Below are 22,020 nucleotides of genomic sequence, written 5' to 3' on the forward strand. Positions count from 1 at the left end.
CAGGAAGCACTGTCATTTTGACCATCTGGGAGCCTGTGAAGACTCCAGAATCTTAGGTCTCACCTAGAGTCTCAGAATCAGAAGTTCAGTTTTTAAAAAAACAAATTCCCAGTTAGGGCCTGGAAAGACAGCTCAGTGGTTAAGTGTGGACAGTCTTTGGGAGGACTGGAGTTGGCTTCCAGCGTCCACATCAGGTGGCTCACAACATCTGTAACTCCAGCTCCAGGGGGTGTCTGGCTCCTAGTAAATGCACATCCTCAAGACAGACAGACACACACACACACACACACACACACACACACACACCATTTAAAAGCTCCCAGGTGTTTTGTAGAATGTTAACATTTGAGAATCACATGCGCAGACCACTCCTCAAGCTTGCTTGTATTCAGGAATCAACTGAAGGGTTTGGGAAGGATCTACCATTGATGCCTAACCCCAGAGCAGCTGGTGCAGTGCTATGGTTTGGGAAGGGACCAGGCCCAGGCTCTCTGAATCTTTGGGGCAACTCAAGTCCAGTGCACACCCACAGTGAAAACCAGGGCACTAGGTTGCAGACATTTTTAATGAATTTACTTTAAAGCAAGACATCCAGCTCATCAGAAGTCTTTACATGTACAGTGGGCACATCGCATCCATTCATAGAAACCTCTTAGAGCCTGCCAGCCCTCAGGCACCTGCTGGGTGGGGTGAGTGAAGGAGGCTGGTTGCTTTGCCCTTCAGGAGCTTGGTGTATAGAGTGTGAGCAACCGTGCTTGTCAGCCACGGCATGGGAAGCATGATGGGCTCCGGGAAGAAGGAAGGACACAGGCCTGTCCTCCCTGGGCAAGAATAGGTAGGACTTCAGAGAAGAAAGGCACCTGAAAGCGTAGTCTAGGTGCTGGAGAGATGGCTCAGTGCTTATGAGCACTGATTGCTCTTCCAGAGGACCAAGTTCTATCCCAAGCACGCACACGGTCCACAACCATCTCTAACTCTGGTATGAGAGTACCCAGCGCCCTCTTCTGGTCTCCACAGGCACTGTAAGTGGTTCAGACAGTACACTGAGTCTCTCCCTTCCTGTACACGTGGGGCCAAATGCATCCACACGAGAGTTTAGTGGAAGTGGAAACCCTAAACCTCAGTTTGTTTGGGAACAAAGGGGAGGGATACAAAAATAAAAACACATAAATAATTCAGCCTATATGAAAATGAATTATCTTTAGAGAAAATGAACCCTTTAAGTCTGTGACTGCAAAGGACTCAGTTTCCATCTACTTAGTGAACTGAGTCTTCTCTGTGGTTAGTTTTTCAGACCAGCCCCCAGCTTACTGCTCTTTGTGTTGATTCTTGGCCAGCAAGGGCATATTCCTGCACGGCATTCATTGTATAAGCCACACCAGGGACTTAGGGCACTCCTGGCCTAACCAGGACTCTGCTATTGAGATAGTAGCTTAACTGGCCAAGTTGACTTTTCTACATCATGTAACACCTTCAAGGAAGAGAGAAAGACAGGGCTTGGAAATGTTGGGGACAGCTACCAGGTCTGTCTCCCCTTTCTCCCTTCCATCCCCCTTGGCTTGTCATTTCTACTCTATGAGACCAATGTTTCCCCATGACATAGCCATCTATAGGGATATATCCTTACATCTGATGAGAGAGGAAACAGTGTTTTCAACAGAGGCCCTGATTAAGGGGTGGGGGTGGGGAATCACTGCCATTGCCTTGGTGGCTGCATCTCTATGGTCAAAGTGATAGAAGCCGATTACCCTGGGCCACAGTGGCCCAGCATGAGACACGATGAGCTCTGAAGATGAATCTGGAAACGTTTGTCTCTCTCACTCAAATACCTGTGAAGATTCAAAACATGGTAGTCACCGTGACTATCACGCTCAGCCCCGATCTTGCCATGCTGTGGTTATCCGTCGTCCTAGAAGTCAGAGTTCCTGAAGGGTCAGTGTGCCAAATCTGTGTTGGTGGTAGGCGACTCAGGGTGGTGGAGATATGGGCAGAAGTGTCCGTTTTCCCAAAGCCCCACAGTGTGAAGCCACAGCTGAGCTCGGCCAGGGGCCCTCCTCCACAATCTCACCTAAGCTCATCAGAATGCAGGAAGGTTACTGCAGTAGATGCTGTGAGAGTCAGTTACCATAGTTTCTTGGATTGTTACACTGTGCCCAAATTTGGAGTGCTGAGCAGTCACAGGATTTCGAAGCATCTTTGGAGGCGACCGAAAGCAATGTAGTTTCAGAACAATGCCAGCGCCTCTGTGACAGTGATGGGAAGATTACTGAATCTGTCATGTCTTTCCAGTTAATGTGAGGGGCTCATTTGAAACCAGCCTTGGTGTAGTTTGATGAACCTTACAGGCAAGATTATCCAGAAAAGCACAGAAAGTCTGTTATTCTATTTCCTTATTTAGAGGACAAATGGAGAGCTGGGTGCAGCGGAAACGTTAACATTCCATTCTCCAGACTTTCTTAGCCTAAGACAGAGCGCTTCCATGGTGTGGGTTCTTATTATTGTCCAGGGATCTTCCCCCTGATTTTAAATAGTCAGGCATTAAGAAGGAATTTAAAGCTCTGACTCTTGAAAAGAAGAGGCATTTGTCTCCATTTGAGCCTTATTGTTTCATAATACCTCTTAAAATATGAGCATCTCTCTCACAAGAATTTTCCAGACCTGAGAGTAAGCTTGTCGGAGGTGCCCTTTGCTAGTTTTAACACAAAGGGTATTTGATCTTCATGTGTAGTATTTGTTCACATAAACCAAGATGGATGGCAATGGGAAGAACTGGTAACAGGATAAGCTGCCATCCGCCCGCCAGATAAGTTTCAGAGGTTCTGGAAAACACTCACCGGAACTCCGAGCCCACGTTTCTGTCTGCCTCATTTTATGACCAGTGAGCCAGCACTTCTGACTGTTGCCCCTGGCTTTCCCAACCTCCTCGATCCTCACCTCTGATGCTGGCCTGGACAATTGTTCTCACCTTGACTTGCAGTGTGATGGTGCCTTGACTCTGAAAAAGAAATCTTAGCTTCTCATAAAGTCTTATCACTCGTGTCAGTCCATTCAGACCATAGAGGATCAGTAAGAGAGACAAGGCCAGCAAGAAAAGAGACCAAATATCTGGCATGAAGTGGGGTTCTGGTTAAATTGCCATTTCTTGCACTGGTGTCAAACAGGCTCCTAATACACCCGGGACTGCTCCATCCCTGAGGTGAGGTCTGAGCCTGAAGGTGAATAGACATTCTCATCTGGGTCAGTAGCTGTGTGCCAGCAAGCCTGTGGTGACATGATTATTCATCTATACAGTCTTCTTAAAAATAGTCTATATGTGTGCTTTATGCACATTATATAAAGCCTTAATGTGTATGAAACCCTTCATACTTCAAAACCTCAATGCATCTTAGAAGAAAATCGCATCTAATAAAAGAAATATACTGTGCAGTGCAAAAGGGAGAAATGTTACTATTCTTACTTTACATCAGCTCCTAAGTTACTCTAAAGTGTAAAAATCATGTTTTAACAACCTAATAGAAAAAAAAAACACAGACCATTAAACATCCATAAGACTGCCATAAAAAGAAATATTTAATATTTAGCAGTACTTATTCTGCTTAGAAAACTCACTAAAGGATGCTCTGTTACATCAAAATTGTGTTTCTGTGTACCAGCCTTAATGCAAGTCAAAAAAGACCCACCCACTAGGAAATTCGTTTCCTAAATCCCAAAGGCTGGGAAAGTGGGAAACTGGGGACTGGAAGTTAAGGAGAGAATGATTTTGGGCTCTGCCAGCTGATGAGCCTTCCCAGAGATCTGCGAGAGTAGCCATGGAGTCCTCTTCCAAGATCAGTGAGGCTCAAAAACCACAGCCAGCCTGGCAGGGCCCACGGGAAGGAAGGCTCAGTGAGCGGTCATTTACTGCCTGATGGCCCGAGTCTCCCACAAGCCACCCTCTGATGGCCCCACACGTGCCATCTTGCACATGCGTAGAGGTGCACACATATCAGTGAATGAAATCAAGCCAACCCTGCATTAGTTAACATTGTGAAACTGTACAGGAAGGAGAGATAACCAGAATGGAGTCGTGGAAGTTTACTTAATTTACATTTAATAAAATCCAGGAGTTCCATGGCACTGTGGTCCATGCTTGTAATCCTAGCATTCTGGAGGACTGATGCAGGAGAATTACTGTGAGTTCAAAGCCTATCTGGGCTAAAAAGTGAGGCTTTGTCTCAAAAACAAAACAAAAAGAATTCTCTAAGAGTTTGGGCTGTTTTTATTTTTAATATTCCATTTGTTTTTTGTTTTTTTTTTTTAATCAGTCCCTTAGTATTCGATGACCTTTAGCCAAACTGCCTTCTAGAACATTCTCTTCCCTGTTGGGGATTCTCTGCCTACAGCTCTTTCCACCTTATTTCTAGTCTCTTTCTCCAAGTCCCACAGCTCCTAAGCTACCTTCTCTCACATTTGTTTTTTGTTTGTTAGTTTAGTTTTGTTTTGGTTTGGTTTTTTTGAGACAGGGTTTCTCTGTATAGCCCTGGCTGTCCTGGAACTCACTCTGTAGACCAGACTGGCCTTGAACTCATTATTTTGTTTTTGTTTTTTTGTTTTTTATCCTGAGTCATGGAATGATGCGCAAGGAAAACATCATTACTTGTTCCTGTCTTGAGGGCAAAGCTCCATCTCCCTTCCTGTCAGAGTCCACCGTCCTCCCACAGACCTTCAGACTGAATTCTATCAGACAGACCTTGGGGATTTACCTATTGTGCTCACCATAAAAGGGGGATGGCCGTTGTTCCCATGCGCATTGAAGCTGCTTCCTGGACTTCCTTACTTTCACAGAATCCTATCATAGAATCGTTCCACTTTTTAACAACCAGAAAGAAGACATTTTTTTTTCATTGAGGTCTAAATCAATCCATATCCAATACTACCTTGGTTGTTTAAATGAAGCTGTCTTCCCAGAAGTTCTGTTGTAAGTTGAAGGCAGCGTTCTGCTTGTCTGAAGGCAGTTCCCTGCTATTTTAGCTGCTTGTTCTAGAGAAAGTCCCACATGTCATCAACCGGTTAACCCCTGATCGTAGCTAAAAGAACCGATAGTATTACTAAAGAGAAATCACTAATACCCAAGGACTTGAAATGCCTTTTGTAAAGGCTACTTTCTTAGTATATAATCCGGTAAGTTGTTTGAAATACATTATAATTTCAAATGTAGTAGAAACAGAACGGATGATAAGTTAGTATTTTGAAATGAAGCACAGTAAAACTGAAATGCTGGGGAAGTTCCTGCTTAAATTCAAATTGTCCGAGGTCTGGGATGTTCACCCACGTGCTGAGACCCACCCTAGCAGAATGAAGACAGGAACTGAGGCAATTTCCCATGTGATTCAGCCAAAAAATAACGACCCAAACCATTTTGCGTAAATAACCTTGTGTTTGAATATTTTTTGCCTGAATTTTTTTTTGCCTCAGTTTGCCACTTCATTTTGTTAGGTCAATCTGAATCAAAACAGAGCAAAATGAAGATTTTTCTTCAAATTGGGATATACTTGATTTCTTCATTATTCTATATTGGAACTAACTTATCAGATGTTCTTCAGCCCTAAGGTCCTTAAAAGTTTTGCATTTCCCCTGCCCCCCAACCCCCCCCCCGAAGCAATATAAAAAAAGTGCTTATGGTGTGTATGCAAGCTGCTGTTTTAATTAACTTTCCTGAATTTCAAACATCTATATTTTACTCTCTTAAATGCTTTTAACTAAGGTACAGTAGATGCATTTTTTGCTTCGATACTAATTTAAGGTGTAATATTCATTTCTTTAGAGAACATTTTTGTTGTTGTGCATGCCTAGTGTTTTGTACGTTGTATATTGCATTCAGAATATTTTTTTCCTTCTCACCTATCCACAATGCAATGCCGTTCCCATGATGCACCTCTGCTTGCTGTTTACCTGTATGTTAATTCGCTTGAATCCCATTGGCCCACTGCCATCATGTGCTCGCTGCCTGTTATTAAAAGACTCAGTCGACTGCCAAAGCACTGAAGCGACCTCTCGAAGCGACTGTAGACCTGGTACTTTGACCTTTCACCTTTCGCTTTGCATGTAGCTTTTCAGAGAACCAGCTGAGATTTCTATGTAAAATACTGGTTGCAGCCAATCATTATTATTAATTTAAAAAATGGAGGAATTCAATAAGGTGTTTAGTCATCTCATTTGCATATGTAATCTGGGAAATAAATATTGAATCTAACAAATTGTTAATACCTTTTCCAAAGAGTGAAGCAAATTTAAATTATGTGGCTCAGAAAAATGCTCATTGTAATTCTTATTAACCTTTAAATTCAAGAAACTGCCATTCAGTTAAAGAATAGATATTAATAATAACGCAAATGCTCCTTTCTCCCCCTTAGTGTAGTTTAACCTGTTTTTATTTAAATAATAATAAAAAAAAAGCTGAAGCCATTTTTTTCCATTGTTGTTGCTTGATAGGTTTTCTTTCCCTTAGTTGAGATGCTACTGTTTTTGGGTTACAGAATTCATGCTTCCGCTCTCAATAACAAATTCTCACTCATTCGACATTGCCGCTGTTTAAATTAAGGTGCATGGCAGAGGCATCTCTTTAGCTGTCATTTTTTTTAAAAAGAAAGAAAAGAAAAGAAAAAAAAAAAGAATGTTGCAGTTGATGATCTCTGTGGCGGTGGAATGCAGGCTTGCTTTAAGTTGGACACATCTTATCGAATTCTTCGCTTTCAGGCCTTCCCTCCTGGTGCTCTCCACCCTTTACCAAAGAGACAAGCACTTGAAAAAAGTAACGGAGCCAGCACAGTCTTCAACCCCAGCGTCTTGCACTACCAGCAGGCTCTGACCAGTGCGCAGCTGCAGCAACACACGGCGTTCATCCCCACAGGTACGTGCTCTCCGTGTCTGTGTCCTGTGTCCTTCCAGTCATGTGCTTTCTTCTCATCTCTTTAAGCTGTTTGGTGGCATCTAGTTTGCATTTAGAAGGTGCGAATATAGCCTGGCCCACCACAGCCCTGGCTACCTAGACCTGTTGACCTTGCTTTGATAGCTAAAGGTAGTTAGCATCCTAAAGCAAAGGGTTTGGTGGGATTTAGCTTGAGAGACAGGGAGCGAGCACTTAAAGCTTTGGGTCTCTTCTATTTACGCAAGTCCCAAAAAATAGTTTATGCAAGCAAGACTTTTTTTTATATGAGATAATTGAAATTTGTCCTTAACACTCAATGACCTAAAAATATAAATTCCAGTAAATACTAACCGTTTTTTCCCTGCTTCTATTCAGAGCACTAAAAAGTCTAAGTCTACTCAAATGAAAGCAATCTTCTGTCGTATTTTATATCCATTCTGTCTCTCTTCATCCTTCTCCACTCTCACCAAGTTCACAGCTATCTGGAGTGCTCGTCCTCCATTCTAAGCCAATGAGTGATAAGAGGAGGGGCTTCTGTCCCTTAGCCTACCAATCGCTGGAGACCGTCTGTTAACCACAGGGTCTCATGGGCAAAAGCGTATTCATGAATTCTCATCCAGTGGACTGTTTTACAAATGAGAAAACTGAGGCCCCCAGGAGAAGGAGAAGTGACTTTCCAAGGTGGCAGAGCTGACACAAACACCAGGCTGCTGTTCCAGTTTACATAACATTACACCACCTCCACTGGCCCCAAAACAGAGTCTACAGACTTCCCCCCCAAACCAGTTTAAAATGGGGTTTTGTTTTTGAAGTGGCATGAAAAATCCATTCAGGTAAAGAAAACAGTGTAACACTTACCCATTCTAACTCGATTCCCCCCGCAATATTTTACCCAGTTCAGAGACTGCTGACACGGGCACATGCACACGTGAGCGCACGCGCACTCACACACACACACACACACACACACACACACACACTCTCTCTCTCACAGACATGGTCATCTTCACTTGACCAACTTTACCTTTTAGTCTCTGTTAGAAACAGGTGACTTGAACCTTGTTGGGAAGAACATCCACTGAGTTTTCCAAGCCCATATTCCTTGTCCCATCACAACAAGGAGACATTGTCATTAATCAATGTGATTAGATATATTAATCTTAGAGTCCATAGCCTATGAGCATTAAGGTTGGAGGTAGCTAATTTTATTCTAGTAATAGTCTTTGTATAAAAAATATAAATGAATGGTAAACTATATGAATTAGTATTTTAAATGAATTAGTAACTGATAAACTATATTTATATTAATAGAAATTCACTGTCAGAAAGTTCATGAGTTCTCAATCTATATTAAATTACTTTCATATCTTACCCCACTGCAACCTTAATTAATGGCAATCCATGCTGTCTTAGCTTAGCCTTGTGATTGTAACACACCTGAAATAACATAATTACCAGAAGGTCAGCTTACCCTGAGGATCCTGTGTGGTTACTACAAGTGTCTCATTGTAGACTTTGTGGCCATTATATACTTTAAGAGACAGAAAAAAAAATGCTGAATGAAAAACTATGAAAGATAAGTCTGTTTCTGAAGAGTGGGTAATACAGACGATACCATCTCCTGGGAATTCCAGTGAGGCCCTTTACAGCATGTGGAATACCCCAATCCAGTATGGACTGGTTGGCTAATTCATCAAAAGCGTCCCCACTCTAAGATTCTGTAGAGATTCCCTTGAGTGTTTGCAAAGCAAGGGTGAATAGCATAGCTTAAGCAATAGCCCAGTGCTTTGGACGGGTAATATTAAATAGTCTGTTAACTGGGCTGTGTCTGTCTGCCCTCTGGTGGATTCCCCTGGAACAGCTCGACTGTGTTGGCAACTGTAGCCTTTGGAAGCTTAAAGGTGGACTGTAGCTGGGTTAGGTCTGTGAATTACAAGTGTTTATAGCATATTTGCTGTATGCTATAAAGATTACAGTGGATAACCATGTGAACTTTGTGTACTGGAGTGGCATTTGAACTTCCAACAAATTCACTACACTTCTCTGAAGTGATAAAAAATGATTTTATTAAAATAATTTCAGCATAAGCTCTCACCCAATTACATAGCGAGAAAAATCCCCACGATTGTAGGCTGTCGTGTTCGTTTGCTTCAGGGAATCTTATAAACCATGTTTCCAACTTTATGTAAAAAGTGACAGCAATAGTAATTATTTACCCTGGTTGCTTTTAAACCTCTGCAGATCAGGTGATGACAATGTGTGGTGATTTTTAGCAGATGGTTAACCCACTATTTTCAATGAACTTTTTTTTTATCTTTCTGTTAATGTTTTACATAAGCAGTTTTCATACATACAGATCAAAAGCATTTTTTGTGTGTATCTTCTTGAATGGTTCCCTGCAGTGGAAGGCCATGCATAGCAAAACTTTGATATGTACTGAAATCCTCCCACGGACACAATGTGAATTTGGATCTTAGGCAATCTGCCTTTAGGCTTTAAGATTTTAATGTAAGACACAGGATATGGGATTATTCTCCACAGTCATGGTGGGTGGAATTCTCCTCTCTTGATTCTTTAAAAAAAAAAAAAATATATAGGGGTTATTTTAACTAAGAAGTTTATACATTTCCCTTGCTATGATAGGAAAGTGGCAAAATCACGCATGGTCTCAGAAACAGCCGTGTGATAAATAGCTTTGGAAATCTCTGTGACAAGTTTATTCTGAATGACTCTAAGTATTCTTGCACACACTGTCATTGTTCTTCAAGATGGCACAGTTCTGTCAGTGGCGAGAAGTTATTTGCATTTTGCAGATGGAAAAACTGAGGCTGTATTTACACTACAAAATAGCATGCATACAACTAAGAATTACCCAAATAGTTCTGGCTCACAGAAGCTTGGGATGGAGTATTTGTGCAATGGAGGGAGGAGGCACATGTATGAGATCCTTATTTATCCAGAGCATCGCCATCCTGGTGAAACGTTGATCAGGTCAGAGAAAAGTCAGTGCAGAGCCCTTCCTTAAAATACTTCATTATGTTAGAAGTGCCTGTAGGAGGTTCTAGGCCAGACATTTCCGAGTAATGAGAAACCATAAACGTTTCATGTTTCTCACACACTTGTAAAAAGGTTTGTTCACCTTCAGTGGAAACATAAATTCAAACGTATGGACTCTGCTTGGTGCAGTGAGCAATCCTGAAGCATGTACTATGGTCTGAGTTGCAGACATGCTATAAAAATGTAAAGGGTCCCAGAGCTGGGTAAAAGCCAGAGACCACATCATGAAGGATGGGCTGGGTGGTGGGGTGAGAGGCAAGGTTTTCATCTTTGGCAGATGCAGGCATGAACAATAAAGAGCAGGGCTATTTTCCAAAGCAGGAGAATTTGCTAACAACTTTAAAGGGGAGTAAGATTGCACCGTTAGGGGGAGAACACACTGGGCAGGTGTGACAAGAGTGGGTTTGAGGAGTAGAGCACCATATCCTATAGTAATAGCATACATTACTCGCAGGATCTGTGGGAAGAGCAAAGGATAGAACAAGGTGAAAGGTGGAGACATGGCTGGAAAAGCAGAGCAGAACCAGGATCTGGCATGAAGAGAGCAATCCACATGCCCTAAGCTCCATATGTCCCATGTTCAAATCACTCTTGGTCAGCACAGAGGGGCCCAGTGAAGTCGTGTGGTCAAGCACTTCCCACATCCAGGACACAAGCCAGAGTGACACACTGCTCTCTCTGACTGCAGGGACAGTTTCTGATGGTGGGTACCCCTTGTGTATTTCACTAGTGTAACCCAGGAAGCCCTTGAGAAAACCCATTCACTACAGAACACAGTAAGAATAAAGGGGGATTTTTCAGAAGTGACTTTGAAGCCTAACACAGTTAACTCTAAGAGGAATATTTTACAAACTAGACCCTTTAATAATTTTCAGGAATAAATTTCCCCCAAAGTGCTTTTTACAGTGGGCTGGAACACTGACCCACACACAGGGGTACCCTGAAGTGCCTTATGCATCTAGCTAAATGGGATCTCTGTCTTTTTGAGTCCACAACAGAATGAGAAAGATGCTAAACACTCATATGAATAGGTTAATAAAATTTAGAGTAGTATGAATGAAAAGGTAAAGAGTTCAAATAATTAAAAAGAAACAGAAATGGAAACTGGGGTGACAGGGGAGATGGGAAAATTAAGACAAGATGATTTTCTGAAGAAATGGCTTATACTTTGACTCCTGAGGAAAGAAAGAAGTGGCTAAAGAGTATTCTAGATCAGGGGCAGCAGAGCCCCAAATTAGACTAAATGTCTGAAGTATTCAGTTGAAAGCAATGAAGGCCCATCCAGATGGACCTTGGTACCAGGGAGGAGCTCTGAGGTGGGGAGGCAGTCAGGGATTGGGCTAGAAGGGCCTCCATCCTCAAAGCAGCGAAGCCTTCCCAGAAGCGAAGTGACTGTGCCAGCAGAGTGGAGGCTGGAGCAGAGAGGAGCAGAGAAGACAGGATGCTATGGCAGAGCCAATAGTAGCAGTGTTGGGATGGGAACTTGCAGAGCAGCAGACGTCATGGCTAGGCAGACAGGTCCTTGGCTGCTCAGGAGCAGCCAAGTGCTGGCTCAGCAGGGAGGCCAACCTGGGACTACCTTGAGGAAACAGAGGCTAACAGTCACATCCCGATGCAGAGGAGACCAGGCGGGGAAGAACACAGCTTAGTGTGTTCCATTGGAGACTCTCGTGGAAGGGGGGGGGGGGGTCAGGAAAATAGTTAAGTAGAGAGACTTTCAGGCTGGCATGACACAAAACGTGGAAGCCATGGGATCAATGAGAGCTTGGGAATGAATGACCTAAAACGCTCATAGAAGATCCGCAGAGCAGAAAAAAAAATTAAATTAAATTAAAAGGACCCAAGCATGCTCTAGAAACTCCAGCACATATATATATATTAGAGAGAATTCAGCACAAGTTTTTAGGAAGGGTGAATGTGTGTGTGTGTGTGTGTGTGTGTGAGAGAGAGAGAGAGAGAGAGAGAGAGAGAGAGAGAGAGAGAGAGAGAGAGAGAGAGAGAGAAGCCAGAAGTAGCCCGCTTGGATAGCCTTTTCCTAAATCAGTGATGGCCTGATCAAAATGTAGGTCAGGCAAGGAGGTCCTTAGGAACGTGAGTGAAGATACTTAGTTTCCAGAGTCACGTCTAACATCTCTGCAAGTAGTCCTGGAGCCTTTAGCAGATGTACCTACATTCGTTTAAGAATACCCCTCTGACACCTTCATGACCTTGAGTTCCTAAGAATCCTTACATTGCCTTCATTTGCATTCTGAGGAACAAAGCCAGTGGAAGGCAATCCCTCAGAGCTCCCAACACATCTTCCCACCCTCCTGACTTGCATTGCTGTTTAGTCAGAATTTCGTGACACATATACATCATTAAGACCATTCACAGGTAACACAGTTCTTCCCAAAGAAGCAGTGAAATTGGCTTTCCTTCTCCCAGTAACCCAGACACCAACCAACACTCCCTAACTCTTCGATCCCTCAGAAACCTCCTTGAAGTGGCCATGATCAGAATCTCTCACCAGGGTCCTAGTGCGGTCCCAGGTCTCCACGATTGCTCATAGGGTACTCAGACTTCACTGTTATATGCCACCCCTTTGTCGCAGCGAGTCTCCTAGCCAGAACAGATCCCAGACCTATGCAGCAGCTCCGTCCAGAAGCTTCCATCTACATTCCTAGCACCCAGGTTGTTGCTCAAGAGACTCCTGCCATACCCGGCAGGGCTTTGATTTAGAGGATGTGAAATCTCAACTCACTGTCCTTTGCACATGTCTATCGACACGACACACGTTTCACGGCACTCCGGAGTGTAGCACACTCTGGCGAGCATCAGCTCTGGCCTGGATTTGGCACGGAACTCTACCTCAGGCCTTGTCCTTGGCTCACACTGCACACTTGACCTTGGAGGGGTTACTGTGCCTCAGATTTTTTCATCTGTAAAATACCTACTCTCCACCTGACAGGGTTAACTTGATCATGTGTGTAAAATCCTTTGAGGTCTTCAGAGAAGGACACAGTTGCATCATCACATGCCATCCTCCTTAGGATCATGTTGACCTAGAGTAGAAGGGGAGAGTACTCGAGTACTCAGAGAGTGGGGCTTGGAATCTTATTGGCTTTAAGTAAGTTGGCTCTATCTGCTATCCTGCCGATGTGAACGGCCCTAAGAACTGTGTGAACTAACCTCCTTGTGCTTCGATCTCACTCTGAATGTTAACTCTAAGACGCTAACCTGTTTCTTTCCCTTTTATTCACCTTTCCCCCCCATTGCATGACTTCAGGGTCAGTTTTGTGCATGACACCCGCTACCAGTATTGGTAGGTTCCAACCTTTTTTTATTTGCCTTTTATATGATGTGCAATGCCTTCACTGTTTGACATTTGTTTCAGAGATAGTAGAGAATGCTTTAGGAAGTAGATCTGAAGGCTTAATAGCTTTAGAGTTAACGTGTAAGCTATGCTTGTGTATTTAAGAGAGTGATGGTTTTTAATGTGACCTCTTAATGCTAGAACGATCACCACAGAGACGTGAAACCTCAAGTGCAAGTGTGCTTTTTTTTTTTTAATGATTTGCGTTGTTTCTCTTTATAGTTTATCTGGTTTAGCATGAAGCAAGCAGAGGCAGGCTAATTTCATCAATGTTTTAAAGTTTCATAGTGATGTGCCTTTATCTCCTCTTTGCTGTGTGTTAGAGTTATCAGAGTTTCCCAGAAGTATTTATTTTTGGAAAAAAATTATACTTGGATGTGTTTTGAGACCAAGTGCCTGAACTACCCTACTTACTTATCTTTTTAGAGGGCAGACTTATTTTTAATGGCTTTGGTTTTTTAGTTTTGTTTTTGCTTTGCTTATTTTTGTGCCTCCACATTCATCCCCCTAGATGGGGAATTTTAACAGTGGGGTCTTCTCTCGAATTCAGGACTTTGGCACACAAGTCTGTCTTCAGGACATTTCACTTACAAATTCATAAAGTCAACACTGGCAAAAATGGATCTGGTTACTTCATAGTAACTGCTCTAGAATTTACACCGAAGCCATTTCTTTTGCCTCACTCTTTAGTGACCGAAGTAAATCACGGGGCCACTGAAATTCTACCTTACAGATATGCTTCCAAATTTAAGAGAAAAATGTTTTTTTGGTTTAACAACAATTGATTCCAAAGTCCATCCTATTCTAAATTAAGCCCTCTGAGCCTGTGACGTTTTGGGATTTATGATCAGTCCACTTGGTTCATTGGGTATTACCTATCATGTATTGAGAAGCCGTAGCTATGGTCATGATGTTGTCCTCTGATCAAAGCGATGCACTTTGGGCTCTCTGGGAATCACTGATTGTGTTTGAGAACTTCCTTTAACTGTACTTGTAATAAGCTATTTTCCCTTTTTATTTCTCTCCCATGCTCCCTTGCTTTGCACTGTGATCGCATGCCATCTGCTGGTTAACCCATGATGGCTTGCTGCTCTGATATTCACCATGCCAAATACCACTTCTATTACCATAATGCTACACCCTCCTGTTCATTGCTCCCATGGTTCCCCTCCTGAAAGTACCCATGATGCACAGCGCTACGTCCGCCACTGTCTCTGCAGCAACAACTCCTGCAACAAGTGTCCCCTTCGCAGCAACAGCCACAGCCAATCAGGTTTGCTCCTTTTAAAGCTTTTCTTTCACAAATCCCAAACTCTAAATGAGTGCTGATATTTAAAAAAAAAATTCTCGGTGAGAATTTTTTTTTCATGTTTATCCATCCAATTTTATTTTTTAATTAGTTCTATAGCAAGCATTTGTGGACAGGTTGCACTTATTTAGAGTTAACATTTACTGCAAATACTGATGTAGCTATGTTTTGTGTTGCACTGTTTGTTTCGTACCTAATATTGTGTAATTAACCTGACAGGCTTAAGTTCCTTTTAGTACAGTGTTGCTTATCCAGTGGTCTGTGAGCTACCACATGAGGAACATAGAACTGTGCCTGTGGAGTCTCCCAAACCAGCTCTGCTTTGATTCGGCTCATTCTGTGGTGGGAGAAAAAAAATGGGAATTCTCCTCCCATACCCTAAGTGTCAAATTTGACGTCCGAATAATTCTCACGAACACCGACCTTAGTCACCGGTGTTGACTCAGCATGCCCTGGAAGATCTGTTCAGATCCAGTTAAGAGCCACACCACCCTAAGAGACAAGTGTGCTAGCCGTGTGCCGGGCTCCCACTGCTGGCTATAGCTGAATATGAGAGTGTACTGTGTCGGCTTAATGCATGTGCCCTTCAGACCTGGGGATGCCTCCCGTTGGGGAGAGCCTGTGGGCTGTTTCCTGCTCTGTGGTCACAAGCTGACTGTGTCTCTGACCCTGCCTAGCCAGTTCGCACACATGCTTACCGGCCACAAGGGACGTGTGTGAGGTGGTGGGCTATGCTCTTATCTCACCGAGGAAAGCCCCTCCACACGGAGGCCCTCCCTTCAGAGAATAATTTGGGGTTTTTTTGTTTGTTCACTTTTTATTTTTTCATTTTGTGTTTTCTTTTAAATAAACTCAACCATGCTGAGAAAAGGTGAAAGGATTTTTTTTTTAAAAAATGTGGGCTGAGACCCTGAGAGGATGGCCAGGCCAATAGGTGAAATGGTAAGTTAAACACAGGGAGAGGGTGCGCCAGAGTGTGGACGGCTGTCTCCCAGCTTCTGCCTGCAAGCCAGGAGAACAGGTTCACTTCCAGCATGAATCGTGAGGTTACTGCTCTGGGCTTGCTCTAAAGGAGAGGCGGGACTGCACTGGAGGGCAGGGATAGATGCTAGCCTCTGCTGTGTCATGATAAAGCAGACTTATGAGAAGTAGCAAGGCCAGTAGACAGCAGGGACAGAATAAGAGGACAGTGGCCATCTCTCTGCTCTCCACACGCACCAGCTCGGCCTCCAAGGACCATCAGCGTGGCTTCTGAGGTTTTAAACGGGTGGGAGACAGGAGGAAGATTCTACACCCTTCTAAGTAGGTTCAAACACCTTTTCACTCACTTGGTGTAGGGCATCCGGAAGCCTGCCTCTCAAAACCGGGTTTCTGTGAGATTTATCCAGTTTGTTAGAAAATTCCCTTCTAGGGAAACAAGTTTCCCTTATCCTATAGGGGTGCCTGCCACAGTAAAATTCCACATTTATGACAGATTGAGTGTCTCTGATCCTCAGGCATCTTTCTTGAAAAGGGAGCGGGCCAAGGTAAAGAAGTGCTTTAGAGCTGAAGAGTGAGTCCCTGCTAGCATCCACTTGTGCATGAGGCACAAGTGAGAAATGGCCTAGTGACTCATCAGTGCTATTTGTAGAAAGCAGTGGAGTAGTAAAAGTATGAGAGGCTTACCTAAGTGTGCAAGGGAGGAGGGCGTGTACAGGCTAGCCGGAACCCTAAGTGTGCCCCTTCAGGGTGTGATTGATAAAGGAACTAACAAGTGTAACTTCCGATTTAATCCAGAGCAGGGAAACTGGAGGAGACACGAGTGGCTGCCCCAATCCTAGATTCCTTGTGAGTTTTGTGATTTGTTAAGACAGTTGCTGCCCTGGTGCGGCACATTGATGGTGAAGAGAAATGGGGTGTCAGTTCCCGTGAAGGTCTGCTTACACATGGGGACAAAGCACAGAAAATCAGATCACTGCAGTATAAGCTTTCAGATGTGATATTCGTTATCTATCTCGATGAATACTGAAGAGCCAAGTGACTACCAAAGATCTCTAAGCACCTAAGTGCAGGAAACTCAGCGGTGGCCAATGACTCTGGAATAACAGGTTATCAAGTTCACTCTGTAAATGCCAATCGAACCAGGCCCATGTGACCTACGAAAGTCAATAAAAACTCATGAGCCTGGAGATTTGTCAGTGCTTGGCAGAGGAGAAGCTCAGGAAGGAGGAAGTGGGGGCGGGGCTGCGGAGGGCGGAGCTCGCTGAGTGACAGGCACCCAGCTCTAAGTCAAGAGCCGGCTGTGCTTGTCACAAAACACAGTTGTGTTTCAACTGTGTCTTGGTTAATTCAGATTGCCGTTTTAAACACTGAAAACTTCATAGGTACTCCTAATCAGATGCAAGCGATTTAAAGGAAAAAGAGGGTACACCGGAACTCCCCGGGGGCAGCCTCCACCCAGAGCGTTTTTTTTACACCAGCCCCAGGAGACACATCACCAGTCAGTAACCATAGCTTCAGCCTAAATGCCCAGAAAAGTCTCTCAGCCTTAGACTAGCAGTTTGAGAAAGACAGAATATAAATACATTCTGGATTTTTTATTTTACTTTAAAGAAATATACATAGTAAACAAAAATATAACAAGCAAATTTATCGAGTTATTTTCTGATATAATTGATATCTTCTGATATAATTTAATCTCAATATATTAAATTATAAATAATAACTGTAATTATAATAATAACAACAACAATATAAACCACTTACTCCATAGCAGGTATGATACTAAATGTTCTTTCATTTTACATAGCTTGACACTATTACATAGTGTGTGTGTGTGNCTGTGTGTGTGTGAGTGTGTGTGTGTGTGTAATAGATACCACTAGATCCTCACTGTGCTTTTATGAGACTGGTAAAATGTTCATCTTTCTCATTTTATAGATGGTAAAACTTAAACAACATTTACCTGAGTTAACTGAAGTGTCACGGCTCATAAATGGCCTGGTGGGGTTCACAGCAGGCAGTTGGCTGCAGAGGTCTTCATCATCTGTTGATTGGTAGTTTGCTGCCATCTAGATAATAATGAATGTTCAAAAGTCACATCTCACAACGTAACTATCAGGCAGTGGTCACCATAAACTCAAATCCTATAAGGAAGAAGCAGCAGCCTTGTGAATGTCTCCAGCTAAGGAGGACACAAAACTGGGAAGATGAGCGTAGACATAGAGGCCAGGTACTGAGATGAGCACTAGGTCATGTTTAGAAATTATACTGTAGACCTCACTAGGGTTAGAGTTGGGTAACGCTATGACTTGAGAACATTACCTATAGTGTCTAAAGAATAAAGCTAAGAAAGCTAATAAATAATAAAGAAAGCTAGCTAAAGAATAAAGCTAGCAGTCTTAATAAACTGGGTGTGAGGGCACTTTTCTTGTGTAGACTCAAAGACCGGCATCTTCCACCTTCAGAATGCCTAGGCAACAATAAAAAAGAAATCACATGCAAGTGAATCAGCTTCAGCCAATCCCAGAACTAGAATGTGTGAAGTTGACGCAGTTACCTAGTTTTTTCATTATAGACATTTTGTCTTAATAATAGACAGATGTGGGTTAAAATTCCTATAACCTAAATGATTACAGAACTGTGCTTCCAGGTTGTTTTTTTTTTTTAATCGTTTTGGATTTTCAAACTCAAATATATTTTACACATTAATACACAGGTACAGCGGAGGGGAGGGGGAGGGACATAGAGCTTAGCTGGAAAAGAACCAGTGATCAGATTGGTCAGTGTACGGGTGTGGCCCCAAGTATGCCTGACTGTAGGTGGGCACTGACCTTAATGTGCTTAATGCTCCTTGTTGTCTACGTTAGGAATCTCAGGCAGAATAGTCTCGGGGAAAGAAGCTAAGGAGACTAGACAGTTGGATTTGAGGTTGGAGAGTCTGCAAAGACTTGAAACATTTTGGCAGGATCCTAAACTGAAACAAAGACTGCTGGCCAGAGCTCGCTTAGCCTCAGCCTTTGCAGGTTACACTGGAAAGTAACTTAAAGACAAAACATCTTTATGCTATGAGAACTCTCAGGTGGCAGAAAGAAATGTGGGGAGGCATGAAAGGTTGCCACAGAGAGTAATTTCTTAGGCTCTGAGTTCTTCCAGAGTACTAGCTTGATGGCTTCATTGGTCATATGCATCCAGTGTACCTACCCCAATATGTTGTTACAGAGAACTACCGAAGCCTAGACCCCCACAGGGGTGTACAGATTCCCCTCAACTATAAAGAGATCCCACTCTCTCTAGCTCTGCATTATTGTTCTGTGGATAGAAAAGGATAAACCAGTTCATTCTGGTTTGGGAGATGTCTGGGAGAAAAACAATTACAGTCTAAATATTAGGAATCTCTGGCGCTCCCAGACGGTGCCTTCAAAACCAAAGTCATGTGATGTTTCCATCATGGTGTGAACAAGCACTTAATCGTGTCACCAAAACATGCCAATTCATGGTCATGGCCTTCACACTTCACACCTCTGAAAGTCCTCCTAAGAGTAAGCTCACGCCACAGATATTCGGCTGTAAGAAATTAGTTGATGGTGTGTCCGTCATGTATATATCACATTTCCAGTTACATTTATTTATTTCGGGCATGTGTGTGCGTGCACACACGAGCATGTGTATGGAACTCCAAAAGCAACTTGCAGGAGTTGGTTCTTCTCTCCTTCTGCTATCTAGGATCTAGGGGCTAAACTCGGGTCACCCGGCTCTGCACCCAGTGCCTTTACCGGCTGAACCGTCTCACTGCCCCCATCTTTTTATTGAAATATCTGATAAGCTAGAAGCTTTCATTTTTCCAACATGGCAGATAGATATAGGTGTGTTACATCTGACATTCAACCTCAGTATCATTCTACCAGAAACAGTAACATTCGACCGGAAAGAACGTAACCAGATTCACCCACTGTGTTTTAACTGGCTACTAAGAGCTACTTTTAAGGAAATCCTATCTCGCCTTACTCACCATCACAGCCCCCATAGACATAACCCAAAGCCACTGAGGTAAGGGTGTTCTGCTTCATCCCTGTCACAGCTCGGCCGTGAAGGATTCCTATTATTCAGTGCCATCTGCTGGGACTATATTCAGACAAATGTAGGAGGCCGTCAGAATTTACGCTATTCATCACTTGACCCATTTTAGGGCCTGTGTTTGCTTCACAAGAAAGTATCTTGGTTCTGCAGGGCCCCGTGTGGGAGGGGTAGGCTTCTGTCGGTTCTCCCTCCTGGAGTACATAGCAGAATGGCCAGCCCCCGTGCAGGGGTTCAAACTTCCAAACACTCCTTTCTCACAGTCTGCCCATCCCTGAGAGCTGAGGACCAAAAAGCGCCGGGGGGGGGGGCAGAGTGAAGTTCTCCCCTCACCCCCTCCCAAAAGCAAAGACCGCAAGCCGTCGCATGGCATGCTGGGTAGAAAGCCATAAGACTCCACCCCTTCTGCACTGCTTGGTGGGTGGAGGTTCCTCCCTCTTCCAGCTTTCACACGTTAGGCCACTGTAACTATTTTGCTTGTATGCTTAGTTTGAGCTCCTTGGTGACTGATTCTAACTGCCAGAGTGGAGGAGTCTAGATTTCCTGGTGGGGGAAACGTTTTCAAAGGTGAAAGTATAGTGCAGGGCTTAGGTAAACTGGATGAAGAAGGAGCAAGGTAGACGGACGGACGGAGTTGTGGTTGGCCGGTTTGTTTGTTTGTTTTGTGTGTGGTTTTGTTTTGTTTTATCTTTAAGAAGTCAGGAAATCAGCTGGTGAGATGGCTCTACAGGTAAAAAGAGTTTGCCGTATGAGCCTGAATATCTTGAGTTTGAGTCCCAGAACTGAGTGAAGGAGAGAATTGATTCCCACATATGTGCATCATGACACACATGCACTCGCATTCACACATACACATTGTACACACACACACACACACACACACACACACACACGCATGCATGAGAGATCTCTAAGAAAATCAAGAGAGAACAGACCTTTCCTTTGCTGGCATCAGAGGCACCTGCTGCAGGGGCGCCTGCAGTGAGGCTTGATTAATGAAAATACCTACAGATTCTTTAGGGAAAGTAAGTTATGTGATCACTGTGATCCAGTACAGTTTCATTTTTTTTCCGAATAATTCACACCTCCTGGTGAGAGCCTTGAGCAGACTTTTTGTGCATAGCACCTGAAGACATAGTAGCTCTAGGTCTGAGCAGCTAGCCTGTCGGGGGAGTCCTGAGGTGCCTGGTGCACTGTCCCACTTAGAGCTTCAGATCCTGTACTCTTTCGAGTTTTGATAGGACTTTGGGTGGGGTTGTTTTTTATTTTTTCTTCTTTTCTTTTTTTTTCTTTTTTTTTGGGGGGGGGGGTGTTTTTTAATGTGAAAGTCATATTCCCCAGAGTATGTTGGCTTTTGTAGGTGTTAGTGAAACCATGTTCCACAGTTCTACTGTCAGGCTGGTGGCATGGAGCTGCATGGATACATAGTTCATCTTGTGTGTTATTCCCAGCTGGAGGTTTTTAAGGAAGGGCAGACTAGCTGCCACCCATGACCTCAGCCATCCACGGGCTCAGTGATAGGTAGGGCTTTTCTCCATCGAAGCTATTCCAAACAACAAACGTTTTTTGCATCCAAATCTGGATGCCGTCTTGCACTTCTGCGTGAGTACTGGAGAAGTAACCAGTGTGTGTGTGTGTGTGTGTGTGTGTGTGTGTGTGTGTGTGTGTGTTGGGGTTGGGGTGGGTCCCAAGAAACTGCGGCTGCATTTACCAGAAGTGGAAGAGGCAGTAACCTCCAGGATCATATAAGTTTCCGTCTATTCCAGTTGGGAGGGATGCAAGAGGTCATTAGGCGTCAGTGGCTTCATAAGGAGATGTGAAATCATCAGAACACGTCCCAAGGACATGAAACCCCCTATGTAAATATCACTGCATGAGAAATAAACCCCAAGGTAAGATTCTATACACAAAGTAGCCAGGGGCATATCTCTGCAGGATATGGGGAGACTGGGACGTGGTAAGGTGCGGACCAACATGGAGAACATGCAAAAGGTGAAGGCAAGGGACTCAGGAGATGGCTTTGTCAGCAGGACACTTGCTGAGCACACTTGAGCACCTGCACTCAGTCTGCCAGAGCCCAGAGAAAAGGCAGATGTAGAACTCCATCATCCCAGCCACAGAAAGGTGGAGGCAGGAAGATCTCAGGGTCTTGCCAGGCTAGCCAGACACTCAAGCTCCGAGCTTAGCAAGGCACTATCTCAATGCATAGGGCGAGGGACTATAGACTGGCTCAGGAAACTGCTTGCATGGACTGGCTCGCTCGCTCAGGAAACTGCCTGCTACACAAGTTCTAAAACCTGGGTTTAGATTTCCAGCAATCCATGTAGAAAGCTGAGTGTG

At 43.7% G+C, this 22,020-nt stretch overlaps 1 protein-coding gene across 9 annotated transcripts in view; it reads left to right on the top strand.

Annotated features, from left to right (window-relative positions):
* Mbnl2 (muscleblind like splicing regulator 2) overlaps nucleotides 1-22,020 on the top strand; it is a 151,937-nt gene that overhangs the window by 112,767 nt on the left and 17,150 nt on the right. For 3 of the 9 annotated variants that reach the window (XM_021204187.2, XM_029541442.1, XM_029541441.1), the window contains exons 6-9: nucleotides 6,000-6,053; nucleotides 6,736-6,889; nucleotides 13,230-13,265; nucleotides 14,495-14,589. In XM_021204187.2, coding sequence (XP_021059846.1) covers nucleotides 6,000-6,053; nucleotides 6,736-6,889; nucleotides 13,230-13,265; nucleotides 14,495-14,589 — 339 coding nt within the window. The remainder of the gene's footprint in view (nucleotides 1-5,999; nucleotides 6,054-6,735; nucleotides 6,890-13,229; nucleotides 13,266-14,494; nucleotides 14,590-22,020) is intronic. The other 6 variants (XM_021204190.1, XM_021204191.2, XM_021204188.1 and 3 more) reach the window with 5 other exon arrangements.

This window comes from Mus pahari, chromosome 8 (assembly GCF_900095145.1).
Source record: "Mus pahari chromosome 8, PAHARI_EIJ_v1.1, whole genome shotgun sequence".
Lineage (NCBI taxonomy): Eukaryota > Metazoa > Chordata > Mammalia > Rodentia > Muridae > Mus > Mus pahari.